The sequence below is a fragment of the Python bivittatus genome, unplaced genomic scaffold, assembly GCF_059951505.1.
Source record: "Python bivittatus isolate LINGU-HERP-01145 unplaced genomic scaffold, Pbiv_v1 ctg000700_np1212, whole genome shotgun sequence".
Classification (NCBI taxonomy): Eukaryota; Metazoa; Chordata; class Lepidosauria; order Squamata; family Pythonidae; genus Python; species Python bivittatus.
Window position 1 is genome coordinate 54,780,407 of NW_028277098.1, and position 23,455 is coordinate 54,803,861.

Here is a 23,455-nt window from a genome sequence, read left to right on the forward strand (position 1 = left end):
CCCAACCTGATGTTCTCCAAGTGTGTTGAGATGATAACTTCCTAATTACAAGATAGCATTCTTGGGATTGCTGTTAGAAAACATTGGAGAGTACCAGGCTGGGGAAAGATAATCTGTAATCAGCCACATTTACCATGCTAATAGTACAAGTTGTCTGATATCTATTTACCTTATTCCTGAATGACACAGCCCGAATTGGATCCTCTGCTGCCAGTGAGATGCTGCTAAGCAGGATAAAGAGGAGGATAAAGTTGGTGAACCAGGTGGCATTGACAATTCTGTGGCACAGCACCCGGATCCTGGAGACAGTAAGACATGGGAAGAAAGAGAATTAAGTGTATTTTGCTTAAGCTCATATTCGGCTCAGAGGACACCTGAGTGAAAGTTCATGTATGAACAGAGGACTGAGGAACATGCTGAGAGCAGGGCATTCACTTCATGGGGAGTCAGGGGACACAGGAGACTGATAGGTGGGGTCATATCATGCATATGGATAGGCCCTGGATTTTATGTTTCTTTCTGGCTTACTTTTCTCTGACTTCTCTTAAAGCTTATTTTAGGCTCGCACTATAGTTTTGGTATGTTTCTTGGGGATTCAGTCAGAAGCAGCTCTGGGGCCTTCAAAGGAGGGTCTGAGAGGCTGGAGGTTGGTGGGGGAAAGTGGACTCTGCACCTTATATTATATTACTAACTCCCTTATATTACTAGACAATTTTTTCTTTTCTTTTTTCTCCCTAGCATTTTCCTGCAGATGCAGGGTCCACTTTTTCGGATCAACTGAATATTACTAGATAATACCAGCTAAGATTTAATTTCTGGGTATTAAACAGGAAGCAGTGTTTGCCAGGTTGCCATTTCTTTCATTTGTATTTGTTATTTGGCCAAGAAATTAAGTGATGGAAATGAGGCTGCCAGCTGATCTTTTATTTGTGTTTTAACCCAGCCCAATTCAGAAATGGAATGACAATAGGTGGTGCTCTGACTTAGAATTTTCTTGAATAGGAACCAGAGTTGTACAGTACTACAATTCTGTATCTGATTAACTACACCATCACTAGGAGACTGCTGTTCTTCCTGTGATTACTACAGCTTAGGGCCATTCCAGATGCGGTGTGAGAATATAGATTATGACCCTTGTGGGGGATGAATGAGGTTCCCTCTGAGATCCGGATGACCCCCACCCTGCTGGTATTTTGGAGAGCCTTGAAGACCTGGCTCTTCACCCAGGCCTTCGATGAGGGTGATTGAAGCCCCCTTCTGGATAATATGGATTTGCTTGTTTGTTGCCCCATCTTTTGTTCTTTGTTTTTATTACTGTATTATTTTATTGTTCTGTATGTTTTTTTTCTGTGAACTGTCCAGAGTCACTGGAAGTCAGGCAGTGTAAAAATTTAATAAAATAAAATAAATAAAATAATAAATAAAAAGCAGAATCCATGCTAAAGAAGTCATTTGATTGTTCTGTTAAAAAGTCATACTGTTCTTCAATCCGTTTTAAGAACTTACAGTGTTGTTACTGAGGACTTATTATCCTGATTCACTAAAGGTTCAATGTTCACTGCTAGATGTGTAAATCCTATTCTTCTGTTCCATGCTGGCTCTGAGCCAATGACACGAGGGGTATTAGACAGGAATTCACTCAGAGGCCAGCCTTTGATTCTAGAGAATGGGGAAGGCTGAAAGGAAATCGGTCATACCAGCAAAGGAGCTTCTTCATACAGAATTAATCAGGTGGTCATCCATAAACTCTTGAGCAGGTTCAGATCTTAGATCTGACTGGCTAAAGTGCCATATTGTATAAGAGACAGAGAAACTGTCATGCTAAGAGCTCCTAGCTGTTCAGCAATAGCATAATTCTTCCCATCTGTGTAATACTGAGATAGGAGATATTGCACTTTTGATATTTCTATCCCCCAAACCCACACTCTACCATTCTTGACAGAAAACATCAAAAATATGAAAAGTCATACCATATCATTAGAGAAATAACCATCTTATAAAATGTTCAGTCCCCCACTTCAGTACTTTTACTGCTGCAGTAATAGCTTTGATAATTATTCACAGAAGGTTGGAAGACCAATGTGCTAGTTGAGTCGGACGGAAGGGAGGGAGGAAGGAAGGAAACATACTTGTTGGTTGGGCTAAAGATGAAGAATGAACTTGCTTCGGGCATGGGCACTGCTTTTTCCTTTAACTGCAGCTCAGCTAGGGGACGTGGCCTAGGGCTCAGTGGGATTTCAGGTTCATCTTCCTCATCATCACCTGTAGGAAAACAGTTACAGAAAAACTTAATGCCCATTTTTTTGGCAGCTAGAAATTATTTATAGATTAAAAAATTCCTGAAGGCTTTCAACATTATTTTTGGACTATTCCAACAACCATGTATTAGGTCCTACTAGGACTCATGAACTCTAATTGCCATGATAGGTAATATTCTTGATATAAATACTTTCCTTCTTTTTTATTCAACATACACATGTGTATATATGTGTGCATATGTATGTGTGTGTGTGTCCTGTACATTATGCTTATAGATATAGGCATCTGGTGCAAATTATGGTAATGCAAAAATGATGAAACATACATCACAACATCATAGTATGAACTCCAGCTTTTTGCACTGGCATTCTGACTCTGGACACAAGTATCTAAGTCACATAGCTTACATTGTGACGTAGCAACACACATTTTGTCATTTGCCCCATTTCCCCCCCCCCCCCCCATGGACACCTCTGCTTATATACCAACTGGAGCTTCATAATTATTAATTTTTTTTGGTTTGGATTCTTAAATTGTTGAGACGTGATTTTTCAAATTATAGCTACTGAAGGTCATTCTAAACATAACTCTAAATGCATGTAAATGCCCACATATAATTCTTAAATAATAGGTTTGGGAATAGGAATGAGTATAGGATTGATATTCTGACATTCGAAGAGGGAGAGAAAAAAGGGGAAGAAAAAGATCCCAAGTGACAGTGAAAATATGCTAAGGTCTAAAAATATGATGCTTTTGGACAATATCCTTTGTCAAGGGCACACTATATGTTACCTAATACATCCTGATTAGAATTCCTTAGCAAATTTGCATTCGTAAAGGAAAGCTTTAACTCATTCTCCTCTGCCTTGATCCCAGTGAAGATAACATCCAATGTCTAACTGCTATTCTGATCCTGCCCACGGAAACAGCTATTTAAAACAAAAATCAGACATGCTTAATATTTCTACATTTCTAAAATCATATCTAATTTGGCCCCATAATCCTCTTTTCTGATTGCATTGCAGTATGTCAGAAAATCTCTTAGGTTACAGAATACAGATGCTTTCTTCTATTAAAAGACAATATCTCTAGATAACAACCATTTTGCTCCCTATTGAAATCATAATTCCTTTTTTCTCATTTGAGCCTATCAAATCCATTTGAGTAAACAGCCACTCAGGAAAGACACATTTCAGATAAATCCATCTCAGAAGAAAGGAAAAGGAATTTCCTTTTCATAACCCAACTGCATGCCTATTGTGACAGTGGATGATGATGTATTTATTTTTATATATTTATTAAACACGTTTCCATGACACTACAATCAAAATTACTTTTGGCAGCTCACATAGAAAATATATGAGGCGGGTTCAGCATAGGCTCCAGATGGGGGAAGGCTGATCTTAAAAAAACTTGTGGATCCCTCTAGCCAGAAATTTTACCATCAGTGTACTCTGAACAGAACTGGTAGAAACAGCCTATTGAAGGCAGTGTGTCCAGCTTAGTAAATTTTTAGTTGTTCCTGCAACCTAAGTGGGTCTACAGTAATGTTGTCAGCTGCATAAATATCACTTGTAGCCCCAGAATCTTGTCATGGGAATGGCAAAGGCAAACGGCATTGAAACCTCCTTACCTGGGAAATCTGCAGAGGGATAAGGGTCCTTGATTTCATTGACATTGGATTCAAACTCATCCACTTTTAACTGAGCAGAAAAATGAAAAATGAAAATTTAGTACTGTAGCTCTCTTACAAAATTGCTGAACAGTGCTACTTGGCTGAGACCAAGGGCAGAGGAAAAAAAGAGGATGGACAAGTAACAGTATATCTAAATTCATGCAACAGAAATGGCATTCAGGGCCACTTTATACACATATGGACTTATTGTAAAACCACCATATAGTTTGGTTTATATATTGATTGCATATGTGTACCCATTTTTGTGAAATGGGAATGTCATTGTTATATAACATAAGATGGTTCTTTTATTGAATAACGTTCTATTACAATAAAGCAGGGTTCCTAATATTTTCCAATCACACCTCCCTTTAGTGTAATCTTAATGTACACACCTCCCTTAAAGGTCCAAACACCAAAATGGACACAAACGAACAATGAAAACCATACAAAGAAACTGGTGGATTTATTACAACAATATACAACTAAAAGTTTCTTCACACCTCCCCTGGATTCTGACTGCACCTCGCCAAAGGAGGTATACCTCAAGGTTTGGGAAATCCTGCAATAAAGTCTGCATGCTTTTGAATCATAAGTAAAGGGACTACTGACTGCCTCCAGAATGCTGACACTGGAATGAAATAGTAAACCCACATCACACCTATTTTGCAACCATTGTGTCTTTTATTAATGATATTTTCCTAGCCTCGGTGTAAAATATTGGCCTTCTTTAAAAAGTTGAGGACTATCTTTTTGTTCTTGAGACCAGCATTACTCTCAGTTACTACTCTCAGTTGTGGCCTGATCCAAATGATGGTTATCAAAAACAAGATGATAGCTCAATCATTGAGGAATTCACTTCCCAGGGAAATTCACCTGATTGGAGCTGTAGATTTGTAAATAATTCTTGCAAGTTTTCTCAGTATCAACCTTTTGTTAGGGAGACTAGCTAATGGCTTTCAGGAGCTGGCTTTAACAATCACAACATCACACAAGCCCTGTTCTTCTTCCCTTCACTGGGAATAACGCCACCTTCCTGGAAAAAGACTGGGACAGACTAAAAAAGTCATGCAGAGCTGAGTAGGCTCTGAAAAACAATCCTAGGGTGCTGCTGGCTATTTCTGTAGAAACCTGATAGGGGACTAGAGAACTTTGGAATATATGTGAGAATGTTTAATGCTATATATACATTTTTGTGCAGCCTCAGTATTGATTATTAAACACAAATGATAATCAAATGATAATAGATTCAACTGAAAAGAAATGAAAACTAGATAAATTTTTGTGATCTTAGAAACTTTCACCACTTGGAGAAGTGAGTTGCATATAACAATATTGTCTGTTCTTCTTACAAAAAATTATTTTGTAAGCCATTTTGTAAAGGCAATTTATCTTGAAAAGCTGAATGCAAATACCTAAACAAACAAACAAATAGCTAAAGAGATAAAGTACAACGCTGATAGCTGCCATCCTTGGCTGACCTTGGCTGTGGTGGGGATTCCTTCTCCTTTGGCTTTCTGTTCCAGCTTCTTGGCCAACAACAGCTTTTCCTCTTCAGATTTCTCAGGATAACCTCTAGAGAAAAGAAGCAAAAAAGCAAGGGCAGAGGGAAGAGAAGCCGGGGATGGGGGTGGGGAGGCATATTAAAAATCCTTAGAGTTACAACTCAGAGCAGACCAGAACCCAAAAGATATGAATGTCATGATCAGCAGGAGAAGGCAGAATTGACCTGGTCATTTTCTTCCATTTCTTCTCTTCAGCTTTGGCTTTCTGGGCAGAAGTCAATGTTTCTGCCTCAGCAAGGTTGTCCACAGCAATAGCCAGAAAGACGTTCAGCAGGATATCTAAGATGAGGGGAGAAAGGCTAAGGAATTTTACAGTGTGAATTTACATCATGCAGAAGTGGTGGATCAAGACTTCTATCATTCCTTGAGGATTTCATTTGACAACAGGTTATACCCAGCCACATTTTCTGATATCACTGAACCTGAGAAATTGGAAGAAAATCAGAGCTTCAGGACACGGACACATCAACATAAGCCTGCAAAATGTGGGATATTGTTCCTTTTGTCAAAACTGTGAATAGATGAGGACATCCCTTAGGCCTGTCAGGTGAGGAAAAGCACTGGCTGCTTATCTGAATTTGATCCAGACTTTCTGGGCAGAAAAGGGCCCTAAGAGTTCATTAATGGCCAAACAGGTTATTCTTTATTTATTAACTTTAAGCATTTTTAATTTCTCCTATATCCATAGAAGACAGGGTGGGATATGGTTAGTTTTAAAAAATCATAAAACCACAAAGCACCAAGCACCAAGCAAAACAAGCTATAGTGTAATTAGCAACATCTAAAGATGTAGGTGAGTAACAGATCTTAATGCTGAGAGCCAGTGCAGTATAGTGGTTAAGGTACTGCACTGGGACTAGAGAGACCAAATTTCAAGTATGCACTTGACCATGGAGTTTCCTAGGTGACTTTGGGCCAATTGCATGATCTCGGTCCAACTTCCCTCACAGGGCTGTTGTAATAAGGATAACATAAACTGAGATCCCATTGTATGTCACTTTGAACTCCCAAAGGAGTGGGGGGGGGGGATAAAAATGTAGTGCATAAAGAAATAAAAGTATTGGGACCAAATCCTTTATCTGTCTCCACCATGGGGATATGATTATACATGACTATAAGGATAACATATTCCTTAGAACCAAATCCTTTTAATCATTATATTGGCATAGTAGAACAGACCTGATAATGAAAGGAAATTAATAAATCCAAAAACATTATTCTTACACACTCCTGATATGTAGCGCGGCATCATGCATGGTTCTGAATGAAACCAAGGATGCCATTCCAAATTTCAGCAACTGTGCGCCTAAGGATCTGCGTACATGAAGAAAAGAGGTAGTCAACATTCACCCAGCCAATGTGCAGAATTAGATAGCGATAGTGAAACATGATCACATGCAATAATGACCTGTCTTCCTCTGACCATCAAAATCCCATCAGTATTTGAAATTATTGAATACGCTAAACTATACTTAGACCCATGATATGAATATACATTCTATGCAACTTTTCCATTCACACCCTGCTTCCATGTGGGATCACTAACTTGCATAAAATAGAAGATGGTAAACTATCTTTCCAAGTAACGCTGGGTCTCCTATCTATGTTAGTAGTCAGCTATATTTTGAGATGGGCAACACTGCATTGCATTTTATGTCAATTATTTTGTAAGAATGCCTTACAGTCCAGCACTAGCGAAGTACTTCACTTAATACATGAACGCTGTTTAAGGAAAGGATACAATTCCCACATACGAAGAGAATAATGAAATAAATGCAGACCAGCATACCAGGATAGGTTGGCCCTCCGTAAGCCATAATCCCATTGTACATGATAGAGGTCCAATCTTCCCCCGTCAGCACCTAGGAGCAGACAAAATATTTTGAAAGCATCAGAAACCATCTAGAAATAATTGGCTTTCAACCAAGAATAAAAACCTAATGCTCCTTCCATGTGCAATAGCTGATCTGATCTGATGTTGCACTGCTCCCTGTGTACCCACAATGTGTTGGAGCCTGGATCATTGAACTGATTAATTATTAGCTCAGCATCTTTTCCAAAAGAAATGCTGCAAATATAGTTTTTGCAACATTTCCTCTGGAGTTTTAGGACAGGTGATTTCTCATTGTTGGGAACTCCCACCTTGTCCCACCTCCTGTCTGCTGGAATTCCTTCATTCTCTCCTGTAGCCAAAGCTCTTGTTTTGCTACAGTCCTTTGCTCCCTCCTGCACAGTAGACAGTTGGGTTCCCACCTTTTCTTTCCTCACCAAGAAGGAAGCAAAGGAAGGGAGAGAAGAATGAGGGCAGATGCCAGCTGGCTGCCATTTTTTTACACCATTGCATTAGTCAGCTGGAAAGACATTACTAGCACAATGGCTGAAAATTGCTATCAATATATAACGATCGAGGCTAATTGTTGTCCAGAAGTGCCGTAAATATTACAGTCACATTTTGCCATCTCACACGCACCACCAAATGTCCCACCTGTTCCAAAGGACAGAAATTATCCCACAACCCATTTCCCTGCTGATTTGCTCACTTACTCATCAAATTTGTTTCAAAAAATTATTCTTTGCCTACATAACCTTGACTTTAGCTGTACCTGGAAAACACTGATGAGAGCCTGTGGGAAGTTATCAAAAGTGCTGCGCCGTATCTCCACATCATCAAAGTCAAACCGCCCTCCAAAAAGCTGCATCCCTAAGAGGGCAAAGATGACCATGAAAAGGAAGAGGAGGGTGAGGAGGGAGGCAATGGAGCGCACCGAGTTCAGCAGAGACGCCACTAAGTTGTTCAAAGAGGTCCAGTACCTAGGGAAAAAAAGAAAGATGATAAGATTCATTATCTTATCAGAGAAAATTCTGGAGTGTATGCAAATCAGAGAGCCAAGCTATCTAGCAGAGTAAGATGGGAATCTGGAAGGGTAAGATATAAATTACTCTTCTGACCAACTGATTATTATTACAGCTGCCACTAACAGCGTATTTGTTCACATTAGAAATCATTGCAAATTCTAGCAAGATAGATGCCTTCATCATTGAGGATGGGCATCCAGGATGTAGCTATTTTAACAGATAGAATGGAATATATTCAGTGTAGCTCCTTAGTACAGTATGCACAGATGCATCTAGCAGGGTTTGTGCTGCCTGTTTTTGTCCAGGTCATCTGGCCACCTCCCTTTCCACTGACCCAGGCTTGGAACCTGGTTGGGACGGATGGGGTTCGGTGTCATGAAGGGAAGGAGCAAGTGCCATGATCCATAACAATGAGTCCCACACTTTGATCACTGATGGGTTGGAATGGACTGGCTGGCAGAATTAATCACTGTTTTCACACTAGGGATCTTTTAAATTGTCTCTCTGTCCCAGATAATAAACATGCTTTATCATAAAACAAGAAGCATAAAAATAAAATTAACAACTTAATGACAAATTGAATTATAACAGTGTATTTTAGTAACAACAGTAATATTAAAGCAGCAAGTTAATCAAAATTAAGACATTTCTCTCAATATTTATTTTATTTAACCGCATTTAACCTCAAATGAAGTGTGAAGATGCTGTAATAGTCTTCCCTGGTCAGAATTCCCTGAAGAATAAGTGCAGCAACTGAGAGAGCCCTGTTCTGACCCTCAGTAAGCTCAGCTCTCAGAAAGGTCAGCGAAGATATTATTACTAATTTGTTCTTTTTTTAAAAAGAAAAGAAAAAGCAATCTAATCTTTCTTTAAAAAGCAATCCAATTTAGCAGCCACCACAGCCGCACCTTGTGGCAATGAATTTCCCCAAATCATTTTTTATTGTATGAAGAACTACTTTCCTTTGACTCTGTTAGATGGATCAATATGAGTCAATTTCCTTGAGTACACAAGTTCTAATATATAGGTATACATGGGCAGGGGGTTGGGGATAAGAAAGAAAATATCTCCCTCTGTAGCACTCAGGCATGCTAAACAGTTTTGTCCACAAACAGGCACATCTAAACCACCAAGACGTCATTTTTTTTATCACCGCCATCTTGGATCTGACTATAACTCTTAATTTTATTCAGATTGACAGCCAGACAAATCAGAGCTCAGCATTACATTTAAGCTGACTTGAGAGGAGAGAAACAACATGGACAAGTTTCAAAATCAAGGCACAATATTAAGCATATTTACTAGGAAGCATATGCCTTGCTGTTTCTAAATAAAAGGGTCAGGCTATAAGCCTTCAATTCTGAAAAAAATAGTTTTCCTTGCTATACTATATTGATCTATTTACTCCAGAAACACCATTCTCAATATTGACTAAGGAGAGACCACAGTTTAGTTCACACACTGAAAGTGCCCTCTAAATGGAAAATGCTGTGTCTTTGTGCATCCTGACTTCAGATTAAAAAAAAAAAAATGACTTATGGGAATAGCACAAGGAAAAGTTTTTAGAAATGACTATATAATATACGAATGGGATATTTTTCAACGGTGCTCTGTTTCTCCCAGAGAGGAAACTCACTTAGTTATCTTGAAGATTCTCAGCAGTCGAATGCACCGCAAGACAGAGATGCCCAGGGGTGTCATGGAAGCAATCTCGACCAGGATGAGCTCCAGGATACCAGTGCACACCACAAGGCAGTCAAAGCGGTTAAAGAGAGACATGAAGTACTGACGGAGGCCCAGGGCATACATCTTCAGAATCATCTCAACCGTGAAGAGGGACAGAAGGACCCGGTTAGCAACATCTGTAAACAGAAAAAGTTGGCTTGTGATGAATGGACAGGATGTGTTCTGGCCATCAGGTGCTGTCCAAATGTCCAGGTCCCCAGGGTCAAAAAAGTAAAAATGGCACCCACGACAGTGTAACTGATGCTCTGCTTGTTTTTTTAGGTGCATGGTTGTCATTTTGACTTTTTTCACTACAATCTGCAGACACCCCTGCCAGTTCTTCTTTGGAGACAGAAAAGAGTAAGAGTCCATAGAGGTTAAGAGTATGTCCTTCACTTCTTTATGGGGAACCAACTTCCTGCCCTAATCTAACACTGTTTATTCTGAGTTTCCTTTCTTAACTTTTGATAAAATTAAGAAACAGCTTTAGAGGCTATCACACAGATCTTTTTACACTCAAAAATTACACTCACTCTCACCCAGTAAGTTTTCCAGCAAAATATACAAGATCGCTTTATCTTTGATGGGATAAATGGGTGTTATAAAAACATTTAGCAACTGCTTCCATTCTCACTGTACTTCTGCTCCAAATAATTACTCCAAAGCTGCTTTTCAGGTAAGTGTGGGAAGCAAATCCCATGCTTCTCATCATGGGAAGACGTGGATGAAAGTGCATATAACAGTTTTTGTCCAGAAGGATAAGAGGCTAGGGAGAAGTAGGGATGAGAAGATTTATTTTAAGACAAAACTGAAGGTATTGCAACTGGTGATGGGACAGAAAGTAAATCAAAAGCGGTATGACAATATGGTTGCTATGAAATAGATGTGGGGCCAGTGCATTGAAAAACAAATAGGATCTCATAAGAAGTTAAAGTTTGAACAATGTCACGCTCCCACACTTTTAATCAGAATCTGAAAAATTCTGAGAAATTAAATGCCCAGCTTACCTTGGGCATGGGTCAGCCACTCAGGTTGATTATGATGCTCAGTAGCTATTGAGAGGGTGTTCAAAGCAACAATCAGGATCACTGCCCAATAGAAAAATTTTGATTTAACCACTTCACGGCATTTTCTGCGGAAAAGTCGGTTCCATCGTCGCCAGTGCCGACTAGAAAAAGAGATTTAAAATGAGGATAAGGACAGTCAGATCTATTTCCCAAGCCAGCCTCTAGGATGGAGCCCTGTAATGCAAAGCCTTCTGAATCCCAGATCTTCTAGGGAAGCACTTTTTCTAGCAGTGTGCTATGGCATCAAGTTTCAAATATGTATTACTTGTCCCCATTATTAGTGGGAAACATTTAAATCATCCTTCCCTAATATGGTATCATCCAAGTATGTTGGAATACAAACTGTATCATTTACTTTTTCACCAAAAATATGCAAAACTTTCCACAGATGATAGTTTCCAGAGATTAAGGTAAAAGATTCCTTCAGAATAATTTGATTTATGTAACACTAAACAACAGAACATGAACTTACTTAGACTTTAATTCTCTACTTACAAGAAGAGAATCCATTTATTCATGCCTTCAATCTCATACAGGCTGTCTGTCTCTGACCCACCTTCATCTGATGACCTCATTCCTGTGGAATTTAAACACAAGTAAGACATTTGCAATATTAATTAATAAGATTAAGTTACCACAAAGTTTATTTACAAAAGTAGAAATTATGTTAACAAATATTGCAGAGTTGTGCAACTCTGTTGACTTTAGACTCAGACAGCAATCTCCTTTCTACATCCTGTTCTTCTTGATTCTTTTCACTTTAATTTTATCTCCCCCTACAAGCATTGTCCTCAGCCCAGTGGAGAGAGAGAGAGAGAGAGAGAGAGAGAGAGAGAGAGAGAGAGAGAGAGAGAGAGAGAGAGAGAGAGAGAGAGAGAGAGACAAACAGACAGACAGACAGACAGACAGACAGACAGGTTTATAAAAGTCATCAATCTCACGATGACAGCAATAGTTCACCTGAAAGACAAGCATGGAGATTTGCAAACACCATACTTTAAGCCATGTTTTTGTAATTCATTTTCATATGTTTTTTTTTTTTTTTACCCAACAAAAGATTAACATTATTGCCATGTTTGAGAATGGTTATCCTGTCTACTTTGGCTCTTTAACTAAGCAGCCTGTTCTGGAAGCTCCTGTAGTTAGAAGCCTCACTGCAGGAACCTCTGGTCCATCACACATATGCTAGAAACCCATTTCTTTCATTTGGTTGCACAATGCCGCTGAAAGAACACAGTACCTTCTCCACGTGTCCGGTCACTATCCATGACTTCTGCATGAGTGATCCAGTCCATGTAGCCTTTCATATCCTCCTCCAATTGCTGCTTCTCCCTTAGTTTCTGGAAGGTACCCCGTGATTTAGCTTTCTCACGCTCTTTGGTGAACTCCCTGGAATAAACTCAGATGAGCACTAGCATAGCATAGCAGTTAAGCACATGACAAAGGGCCACGGTGGCCCACATTCAATGCTGCAGGGACACCCTTAGGCAAGGCACTGCTTTTAGGTTCAAAACACATACAGTACTCTTCTTTACATAAATCTGGACATAAGGAAAATGCCCCACCTCTAAAATTCATTTGTGTGGAAAATATCCCACAGTCAAATCAGAACTTTTAGATTTCCCAACCCAATGGCAGGTAGTGTGGAGACAGCGAACCTTTGGGCCTAGATTTTCATATCAAGGGCTCTCCCTTCATTTAAACTGTTCAATCTGATTTTCATCTTAGTAGCTGACAGTTACAAATAAAGAAGTAAGTGGAAACAAGCCTCTTCAGAGAGCTAGAGAGATCTCAGCCATTTACACACTTTAAGATAATAAAAAATTAAAAATTGCAACAAATGAGAACTTAATAAAGAATCCCTCCACCCCATGAGACCAATTTTAAATATTAAAAAAATAACAAGTGTCTTTTTGAGCCATCCCCTTAAGCTCAATGCCTCCTGCCCCCATCCATTGTCCCCAATAGAAGGGATATTACAGTAATTTTACCATTTACAAGTAGAATTTAAAGGAAAGTTTTTCTGGGAGTGAATTTGCTGGGATGTGTGGAAACAGCTGTGTCCTCCTCTCTCTGGTCAAAAATCATCAAGAAAATATCTGCTTGTGACAGATGCATTGGAAAAGATTGCATAAATTTCTGAAAATTGCTTACCCACTGAGCACCCCCAGGATCAGGTTAAGTATGAAAAAGGACCCAAGTAAGATGAGGCTGACAAAGTAGATCCAAGGCCACTCATTCCCAATGGCATCATTTACCTAAAACCAAACAGAAAAGTGGATGCTGTTTTACTAAAATCATCATTATTCCCATCATTGAAAATCTTCACTAACTTTCTAGGAAAAGTGCTTTCTCTAGGGCTGGGAGACAGACAAAACAAAACTGAGAATGGAGCCTAAGGCATCTCCTTGCCCCCTTCTTGTCCCTATATAATGAGTGACTATTGCTAAAGAGGAGGGTTTAGCTCCTTTTAGGATTTCTTGCAATATCTACTTCAACAAGTTGCTTCTAGTTTGAGTTACTACTGATTTGAAAGAGAAGTAGGTTGTGTGTATACACTGAAAGCCTTTGAGATTAAACAGGTCTCATGTCTTTTCAGTGTCTTGGTACTAGATCCCACTTAACGTAAGTAACCTTTAGACTTCGATGTGCATTTCTTACAGAATGGTGTCCTGATTAATTAAAGATTCTTTCCTTGGGATTAATAGGAATAACGGTATTATTCTACAGTGAATATGCTCCACAGTTACTTTGCTACATGTGTGGGGACAAAGGCAAGAGGACTGGCCCTGCTATGCATTAGAGGAAGGTAGCCACAGAACCTCAAAAAACTGAATTGTGGTGTCATTTTTCATTGTTAGATTTTTACTGCCAGGTATTATTACAGCTATGAAAATAGCTCAAACCTATGCAAGTGTAACTTTGGGTGGAGATGCCATTTACTTCTCAACTTCAAGGTGCAAAGTATTTGGGCCAATTTCATCCCCACAGCTTCATATCCTATGATTTACAACATGATCAATATGCCCTGGAGCAAATATTATGTGTGCTCAGCCTACCCAGTAAAGGACTTCAGTCCACCCCTCCATGGAGATACATTGGTAGACAGTCAGCATAGCAAACCCAAAGTTATCAAAGTGAGTGATGCCATGGTTGGGTCCTGCCCATGGGCCCCTGCACTCAGAGCCAGGAATAGTGCAGTGGCGCCCATGGCCTGAGTTAGTACATGGAGCTGGTTTTTCATGTTCCACAGTGGCCAAGATATCTGAGGAAGAAAACAAAGGGCCAAACGTGAGACTTTATGAAGGATGGCTAGTACCTCCTTGTATCCACATACCTCAACATGTATTTTGTCTCTAGTTCTACCTGAAACTGAGTTTCAGAGGTAGTAACTTCACACCTACCTTCATGCAGACACCAGAGTCAGAGGGATCAATCCAGATATTTCTTATATTTAATTTATTATGATTGCATTAAGCAGCGCATCCCCTACCTGTCCCATTGTAATAGCAAGTCTTGTGCATTTTGCCCTTGAAGAGCTCCTGGCCCACTATGGCATAGATAATAAGCATGAAGACGACAAGCACAGCAATGTGGAGTAGTGGCAACATGGCCTTGATAATGGAGTTCAGTACCACTTGCAGACCTGAACCAGGAGGGAAGGGAACAGGTTGTTCAGTATATCTTTTCAATTTCCAATTACTATCATATATTGTTATAGACCCCACTGACAACTTAATCTTTAAACTTTATGTCCATCCCTTCTGCTACATGCTCTGTGGTAACTAATACCAGATGATATACTAAATCACATAGTGGTGCTCATCATAGCAACAGATACAACCGATCTTAAACCACTGTCATTTTGATATCACAATAAGATTTAAATTTGGGGTCCCTATATGTTTCTGGACTAGAGTTCCCATTTTTCACATCCAGTATGGATAATTACAAGGGATAATAGGAATCTCTATAAGTTATAGAGCAACCCTATAACTTCTAGAGACTCAAGATTGGGAAGTACTGCTAGTAGCATATGTCTTTTTTATTTCTACATCCCAGAATCTATGAGGAGAGAAGCTAACACAGAACCACTTCTGACTGTTGCATCTTTCTGGTCATGAGCCTCCCACAAAATTTGATACAAAATTTATATGAGACAAATTTGCTATCATTGAAGCAAAGTGAAGTAGAAGATCTTGAAGTCAGAACGTTCTCCATAATTTAACAGATTTTAATTCTAGTGTAAGGTAAGGTTTTCTGGCCCTGGCCACCATCATGCAGTCTTATGTGATGAGTAAGATGCCATTTGCTTCTCGGTTCTCTGTCTTTCAAGTCCTCTGCTTGCCAATTCTTGAAGTTACTGAACATTTTTCAGAGTCTTACAAGAACTTGTCAACAGGGCTAATTCTAGTTTAGGCTATAAGCCACTAGGAGTCATTTTTGTTGAATCCAGCAGTATATTAATACAATAAAAAAAAATTGGCACAGTTTTAACACTATCTTTTTGTCTCTTGGTCTTCAGAAACAACTTCAAGTAACAACATAATTATTTTAATATCTTATTTCTCAGCTGATCTATGGGTGAAATGGCTCACAGGAATTATATCTATCAGCACTGTTTTGGCTTCTTACATCCACACATTTATCAAATCCTAAGGACGTTTTACTCACTTGGTACCCCTGACACCAGACGTAATGGCCGCAGCACTCGAAATGCTCTCAGAGCTTTGACATCAAAACCACCTTGCCCACTAAGAAGGGCACTCTCCATTAAACTGATTCTCTCCAGGATCACTGTGAAGACCCTTCAGAAGAAATGGAGAGTGAAAAGGTACAAGTGGGAATAATGTAGAAGTCACTGGAGGTAGCTAAAGCATTAAAAGTTAAGCTATATAGATGAAAGATTTTCCTCCAGTAGAGGCAATGGAATTTTGCTCTTATGTTTTCCTCTGGAAACTGTAGCTGCTTTATGGGGGATATTCTATATCCTGTCACACAGGTTAGCAGATTTTGTTCAGCCAAAGATGATTTTGATGAATTGGCAAAAATGGCCTGATTTGCACAATAGAAGGCTGTACTGCAAAAATGTATAGCTTGCTAACTGTTCCTCTGTGGATCCATTTAATGTGTTTTCCATTTGATTGTGGCTTTATAGGAAAAAAGGTAGTAGAGGCAGTGTTAACTGTTTGTGTTGTGTGTTAAGCTAAATGATTGGTGCAGAAAATAACCATCCGTATCCATCTTTGTGGTACACAGATGAGGGATTTAATACGGAATGTATACACTGGATAAAAATACTGTTTTGCATTGAGCTGGAGCAGATGCTGCACTGGGATGATTTCGCACTGCAGCTCCCATCACCAATTGATGAGGAGGGTGGCTGTTCTCCAGTGACAGCCAGAATCCCCAGGCTGGGAACTAATGAGTGGGACACAAGGAACTTCCCACGGGATTAGGCTAACCCACAAAGGCCATGAATTTCCACTCCATGATTCTCTTGTGGCTAGAAAACCCCTTGCTCAGATTTTACGTTATCTGCTAAAACAGGAGAATAAACAGCTTGCTATTCCTTCCTGTATGTATGCATTTATAGATAGGTAGGCCAACTTTTATTATGATCTTTGACCAACATATGTGTATGTGTGTGTGTGTGTGCAATACACAATAAACACAATAAAATATACATTAAAAATGGCAATTAATAATGTACTTTGTGTGTGTGTGCGCCTTCAAATCAGTGTTGACTCCTGACGACTGCCTGAACAAGTCCCTGCAGTTTTCTTGGCAAGATTTTGGAAGCGGTTTGCCACTGCCTGCTTCCTAGGGCTGAAAGAGAGCGACTGGCCCAAGATCATCCAGCTGGCTTTGTGCCTAAGGTGAGACTAGAACTCACAACTCACAGTTTCTAGCCTGCTTCCTTAACCACTATATCAAACTGGCTCTGACTGACAGTAATAAAAAGCTTCAAACAAGGAAACGCTAAAGAATCAAGCCACAGGAGAAAAAAAAATAATGAAATAATACTGGGCTACAGTTCAATGAAGGTAAATAGCAATTAAATTGTTTGTTAATAACTTACAGTGTATTATGCCATTTTTCAGAAATAAGCTCCATTCAGACATTTTTACTCTACATGGTACTCACTCCACCACATAGAGACTTGAATAAAATGACTTTGTTTACCCCAGAAAGACTATTGTAAAATCCAGCACATTCCAGCCGTTTCGGAGGTAAGCATCTGCATGGAATAGAAACCCATAGGCAATTATCTTTAGCATCGCCTCAATGGCAAATACTATCAGAAAGAAGTATTCTAGCTTCTCCTGCAAGATACAGAAAGAAGAGGGGAAAGATGTACAATATTAGTAATACACATTTATAGTTTCATTTAGATTGCTTGCATACCCTGCTGCTTGAAAAGGAATATTCACTGTTTCTCTAAAAGTGGCCATCAGTCATTGCTTTGGCCTTTGAGAGACATCGGTTTGTGAGTCCTTACAAAACGTCCAAGTTCTTTGCCTGAGCCAGTTCACACATTACTTTCTGTGGCTATCTCCCTCATAAGAATGTAAGCCAACCCCACAAATTTTAGCCAGAGCACCTGTGCTGTATTTGGTATACATTTAAATGTATTAATATTCTGCTGCTGAAATCCTAATTCCCCACACTTTTTTTTTGTATTACAGAATATGGAAACTGTTAAGACTGAATACACTGAATATAGCTCCAGACCTTTCTTTTGTCTCATCTTTTATATACGCTATAGCAAGTATTATACAATACTACTGCCATTACACAATGGCAAATATGATTAAGTTTCTTTTTTAATACGTCAGACATTAAGCTACATTGCCCATTTAGCTTTCTCTCATGGAAAACAAGGCTTTTGTGCTCCTCTAGTGTAGTTGCAGGCAGAAGCCTTTGCTTCCATTTCCATGTCATCCACACTGACAAACTTTGCCTGCTTTAGTTAACATAATACAATATAAGGATGGAACAGTAAGCAGCAATTAATAGAAAGGGAAAGAAGAACTTTTTAATAACCATACTAGAGGATGATAGTTTAATATGACAGAAGAAGCCAAAGCATCTTGTGTTACCTTAAAGATTGCTAGATTTATTATACCCATGCTTTCAATAAGATCATAGGGCTTTTTTTAAAAAAAGGTTATGATTTAATTTATTTAATGACCTAGCAGTCCATACAATGTGATATCAATTATACATTTAATCATATGAAATGCAATGGTTGCATAAATGTATGACAATCATAAATATCCAATGACTTTATAGTATATTTTTACAGTTTAATTCCAGTCAACAATGACATCCTGATTCTACATTAACCTTAAATTACAGCTAAATAAAAAGCACTATCCTACTGTAAAATACTTTCTGATCCAAATTAACAGTAAATCTTGTTACGAAAAATAGAAATAGAAAATAGTAAATACAAGACTCGGCTGACATATTGTACTAGAATTAATTGAGCTTTTAATCAAACTACTCAGATGTAAATACTAATGTAACTCACAGCTCACAACCTATTTCTGTGGCAGAAGAAAACATCCCCAGGAGCAGCAAAAGGGCAATTTTGGTGGCACAAACATTGTTCTGTATTTTTCTTTAACAGATTAAGTTCTACAATAGATAAATGCACCTATTTTAGAACTTAATCTGTTAAAAAAATACAGAACATCATTTGTGCCACCAAAATTGAGCTGTTTCATACTAAGAATAGTAGATCTGGGCTGCAAAAGTCAGGACAACGACTAGATAACAACACAGAGTTACAGAAACTCTACTCCCCTAAAGTGGTAGTCCAACTTCACACACCTGTTATGAGAAGCTTCCCCAGAATATTTTTTTAAAATTGATCCTACCCAATCTGCTCACTACAATATCCCCTATGCTCTTGGGGCTGAGAATACTAATTTTAAGAAGTATGGCCTTCTACATCCCCCAAATTGCCCTATTCCCATGACAAGTGTTCAACTGTGTTCCATAAAAAACTCTCAGACATGCACCCCCCACTACCCCTCCCAAAAAGTTGCAGAAAGTCAAGAAGATTATCTGCAACATTCCTGGGAGGAACCAAAGCCAAATTTGCTTTTGTGTTTTTGTAGGGAAACCAATGGACTCCATTGCCTTTTAAGTGTTGAGCCCAGTGTTTCTCAATCTTGACAACTTTAAGATGCATGGACTTCAGCTCCTGGAATTCTGGGAGTTGAAGTCCACACATCTTAAAGTTGCTAAGGTTGAGAAACACTGGTGAGCCAGTGTGGATTTCTGGCAGAAATGGAAGGAGTTGTGATATGGAAGATGTCAGCCAAGGAAAGAGTAGCTGGCTAACTTGAAGCCAAGTCCATTTTCAACCACTCAGTGCTGCAAGTGACTCTACAGGCAGTGTGGTTTCTAATATTCCCTAGAACGGTGATTGCAGACATCTTCTCTGGACCCTAGTTCCCACCACAGACTGCTTTGGCCTTCTTACAGCTGCAATTCCCAATCAACCTACATCCCCTTTAAGGTTGCCAGGGCCTTCTTCAGGGCTTGGCAAGTTTCAGCTTGAAGCTGACACTGATGAGAAGCATGAAGGTGTAGTGAAATAATTCCCAGGGGAAAAAAATTTGCTAATCAGTCAATTATACAGTAGTTTTGGCTATTCAACAGTTTGAATTACAGCAAGGCAGAGGAGATGCTTGTCAGTTCTAATAATCTCCTTAGTGACTGTTACCAGAAACTTAACAAAGAAGGAAAGTAGGCACAATCTGGCAATAACTGGGGAAAGTTAAGAATGAGACACTGATTTTTTCCCTCTGCTATCTCCTTCTCCCAGTAAGGAGGGTTTTTTCCCAATTTGTGATGGCTTCTTAACTGCTAGACACTCTGAGTCAACATTCCCAGGAACTCCATGGATCCTAATTTGGCTTTCTCAGCTGAGTTGCTGGGCAGATTGTTAGCATACATCTTGGATAGGTCCCCTGTGCCTTTAATAGCTTGCACAGCATTGCTGCTCACTGGTGCACACTCTGCTCATCTCTTTCCTATTTCAATGTTTCTAAAGAATCAAGTGGGTGCTTCCAGATGTGAATATCTTTTCTTCCTGAAAAGTGCTAAGTCCTCATAGTGCTAAGTCATAAGTGATGGGTTGACAAACCACAAGCCAGGTAATTATGGATCAGAATTACAGCTCTGGTTTAGTATGATCATGTCACTGTGTTTCATTTTTTTGGAAGTGATGGTGATGGTAGAACATCATAAATTGTTCCTGTCTAATGTTTTACTATAACAAATCTTCCATTACGTCCATTTCAATGTGTCAATATAACAGCCTGAATTTGGATCCCTACATACTTTCTACCCTAGTTTTTTTCATTGCATCCCATCCCTATATTCATTCCAAACATTTTGGGACCTCCTATTATAATATTGTAACACAAGTGTTCCAGTGGTTTTGTCACAATATATATGCTGATAATGAACCAAAACCTTTAATAGCAGGTCTCACAGACACACCTTGTACAGTTTAGTATGAAGGGGATGTTCCAAGAGAGCAGCGTTTGGGAGATAATCTCTTGACATGCTCTGTACATCTTTTTTCCTGTCTCAAAAACACTTGTCATATGAGCAGGAGTCCACCTCAGATATCGGAAGGCATCATCCTTCCATACAAAGAGAGTATGCCTGTTCTGTATGGCACAGAAAATCAGGCAGCAGTTCTTATTTTAAAAAAGAGGCATATTTTAATGCTGAGGACAGTGAGCAATAAGTTGATGTGTGATCTTCAGCATGAGAAGCCAAACGCAAGATTCCCTGTCATTAAAACCCCAAATTAAATCTCTCCAACATTCAGCCATGTTTTTCTTTTTTAATCTATATTTGCAGGTAACCCCTCCCCACATCTCTGTCTATACTGAGGAAAATGTTATTTCTACACTGAACAGGAAAGATGAGAAGAAAAGCAGAGATAAAACACAGAACACATTTCCAAATGGAAAACCTTAGCCTACTTTGCAATTCGAAAAATCTTAGCTTATTTGGAAATTCAAAAAAAAAGTGTGCAAGCAGTTATATAAAGCATCCGCACACTTGCTCACAAAAGCTAGTGAACAAGGGAAGGATGGGATCAAGGCGCAATGAATACTACTGCAGATGGTAAAACCACCAATGCTCCTCCACCCCAAAGGTATACAAGAATAAAGTCCCATGGATCATTGGATCTTTGGACAAGGCACTTCTATTCCAGATCTTTCTAGCTAGATGGTTTACTCCTAAGGCAGAGAGAGAGAGAGGGAGGGAGGGACAGAGAGAGAGAATATAGATTGATGGCTAGATATGAGAGTGTTGTCTAGGTGCTTCATTAAATTGCCTTGAGGAACTCTGGTTAGTTCACATACTTAAAGGTCCATCTGGAAGGGCCCTTGTGTCAGGTAGCATTTAGCAATTCTGGTTATTTATCCCTCTCTGAGAATGTTAGTCAAAATGCATTCAGAATTGCCCAGAATCCTTTATGCAAACAGAATATCATTTAGGAAGGGTGTCCATAGACTCCTTTTAAGACTCTCTTATGCATGCTCTGTCACACATACACACTCACATACATAAACTCATACATTGCAAACTACATCACATTGTTCCTCTGGAAACCAAGATCTCTAGTTATTATAAAGCATTAAAAAGAAAACACAAAAATGATCTTTCGAAAACCCCCAACCTTTCCTTCATTTTTACATGCCTGCAGTTCAAATATAAACATTTGAACTTGTTTCCTTCTCTCCTAACTGGAAGGAAATACCATTCTATTTCCTCCTGCCATAAAGAATAGTCTGTTTTCCAGCACACTTTAGAGCAGTGTTTCTCAACCTCAGCAACTTTAAGATGCTGGCTGAGGAATTCTGGGAGTTGAAGTCCACACATCTTAAAGTCACTGAGGTTGAGGAACACTGCTTTAGAGTATTAATCTCTACAGGTTAATAGTGTCAGAAAAATGGGTGAAAGGAGTCATTTTGGTAGGCAAGAAATAGGAGTGACTTACGAGTCTGGAATTTACTTTGTTGGTATCATCTTCAGACATGGGCAGGTAGATAGCCAGGGCAATACAGTTGGCAAAGATAGTTAACAAGATGATGGTCTCAAAGGGCCTAAAGATGCTTGTTAAGGAACATCTGGTTAGATTGTATAGTTTGTGACACAGACAGTAATAATAATAGGAATAACAGTAAATAATAGAAACAATAATAATATCCATCCCTCCACATCCTAGTGTTTACCACTTGTGTTAGCCATTCTTGCTGAGGATTCTGGGAACTGTAATTCAAATATCTGGAGGAAAGACTGTGTTACAAAAGTCTACACTGGCACGCATGTTAGACAATAACCTTGGTGGTTGATAACAAACGCTAATTAATGAGGATTGTAGACTGAGCAAAAGACACATGCAGAAGACAGTAAGACTATAACAGTATTCTTTGTCAAATGCTGTTGCATAAAACTCTTCTCTTTTTTAGAATTTAAATAAAAAGTAAAGACTGACTTGAACTGAGCTCAACTGCTAGTGACTTCATGGACACAACCATGCATTTCCTTGGCAATGATATGGAAGTCGGTTGCCATTGACTTCTTCCAGGACGTTTTTTGAACTTCCCAGTCTGATCTACAGCGTGGAGATTTTTAGTGGTCCCCCATCCAAATACTAATCATGTCTTACACTGCTTAGTTTTGTGGGGGATTATCAATTAAGTGCTGCCCATGGCTGTGGCTTTGGTTTTTAAATGATCTTAAAATTATGCATCATTTACTGTGAAAATGATATTGTGGAAAGAGCGCCCTAGTTAACACTCAGAGGTGATGATCCTTGGCTACGCTGGAATTCAACACACTTTAGTCTGGCAACACTCTGAAAGGTTATTTTCCTGGCTGGGGCAAAAGCACCTCTGATCTGTGATAAAATATTTTCTGACTATGGCATAGTTTATTAGCTGCAGCATGTGAAGCTCTTTGAGATGCATACAATGCCAGCTTGATGCAAAAGGCTTTTTCTAATTCTCTCTTACTCTCTCACACACACTTTCACTGTCCTATTTTCTGTTTGTCATGAGAGATCTCTTGGCCTTCAGGATGATAAATGTGGTTTCTCTCCACAACAGAGAGGTAAGAACCCGTTCCTACCCTAGAGTCTCAGCATGGGTATACAATATGACAAGTGCACATGGTAAATAATGAGACAAATCCAGCCATAAATGAAATGGTGGCTGGTAGGACTACAGTGCATTATCAGATATGAATCTAAATTTGCTTAAAAT

The 23,455-nt window shown here is 39.1% G+C and overlaps 1 protein-coding gene across 1 annotated transcript in view; it reads right to left on the reverse strand.

Moving 5' to 3' along the window:
* The window catches only part of CACNA1S (calcium voltage-gated channel subunit alpha1 S), a 66,166-nt gene that overhangs the window by 38,557 nt on the left and 4,154 nt on the right, over nt 1-23,455 (reverse strand). The window contains exons 2-18 of the mRNA XM_088153524.1: nt 22,189-22,294; nt 17,334-17,473; nt 15,822-15,955; nt 14,641-14,793; nt 14,207-14,412; nt 13,302-13,405; nt 12,388-12,536; nt 11,643-11,724; nt 11,088-11,248; nt 9,992-10,217; nt 8,103-8,310; nt 7,241-7,361; nt 5,664-5,778; nt 5,416-5,509; nt 3,893-3,962; nt 2,130-2,262; nt 170-299 (exon numbers count right to left, since the gene is read on the reverse strand). Of these exons, the coding sequence (XP_088009650.1) occupies nt 170-299; nt 2,130-2,262; nt 3,893-3,962; nt 5,416-5,509; nt 5,664-5,778; nt 7,241-7,361; nt 8,103-8,310; nt 9,992-10,217; nt 11,088-11,248; nt 11,643-11,724; nt 12,388-12,536; nt 13,302-13,405; nt 14,207-14,412; nt 14,641-14,793; nt 15,822-15,955; nt 17,334-17,473; nt 22,189-22,294 (2,332 nt within the window). The remainder of the gene's footprint in view (nt 1-169; nt 300-2,129; nt 2,263-3,892; nt 3,963-5,415; nt 5,510-5,663; nt 5,779-7,240; nt 7,362-8,102; nt 8,311-9,991; nt 10,218-11,087; nt 11,249-11,642; nt 11,725-12,387; nt 12,537-13,301; nt 13,406-14,206; nt 14,413-14,640; nt 14,794-15,821; nt 15,956-17,333; nt 17,474-22,188; nt 22,295-23,455) is intronic.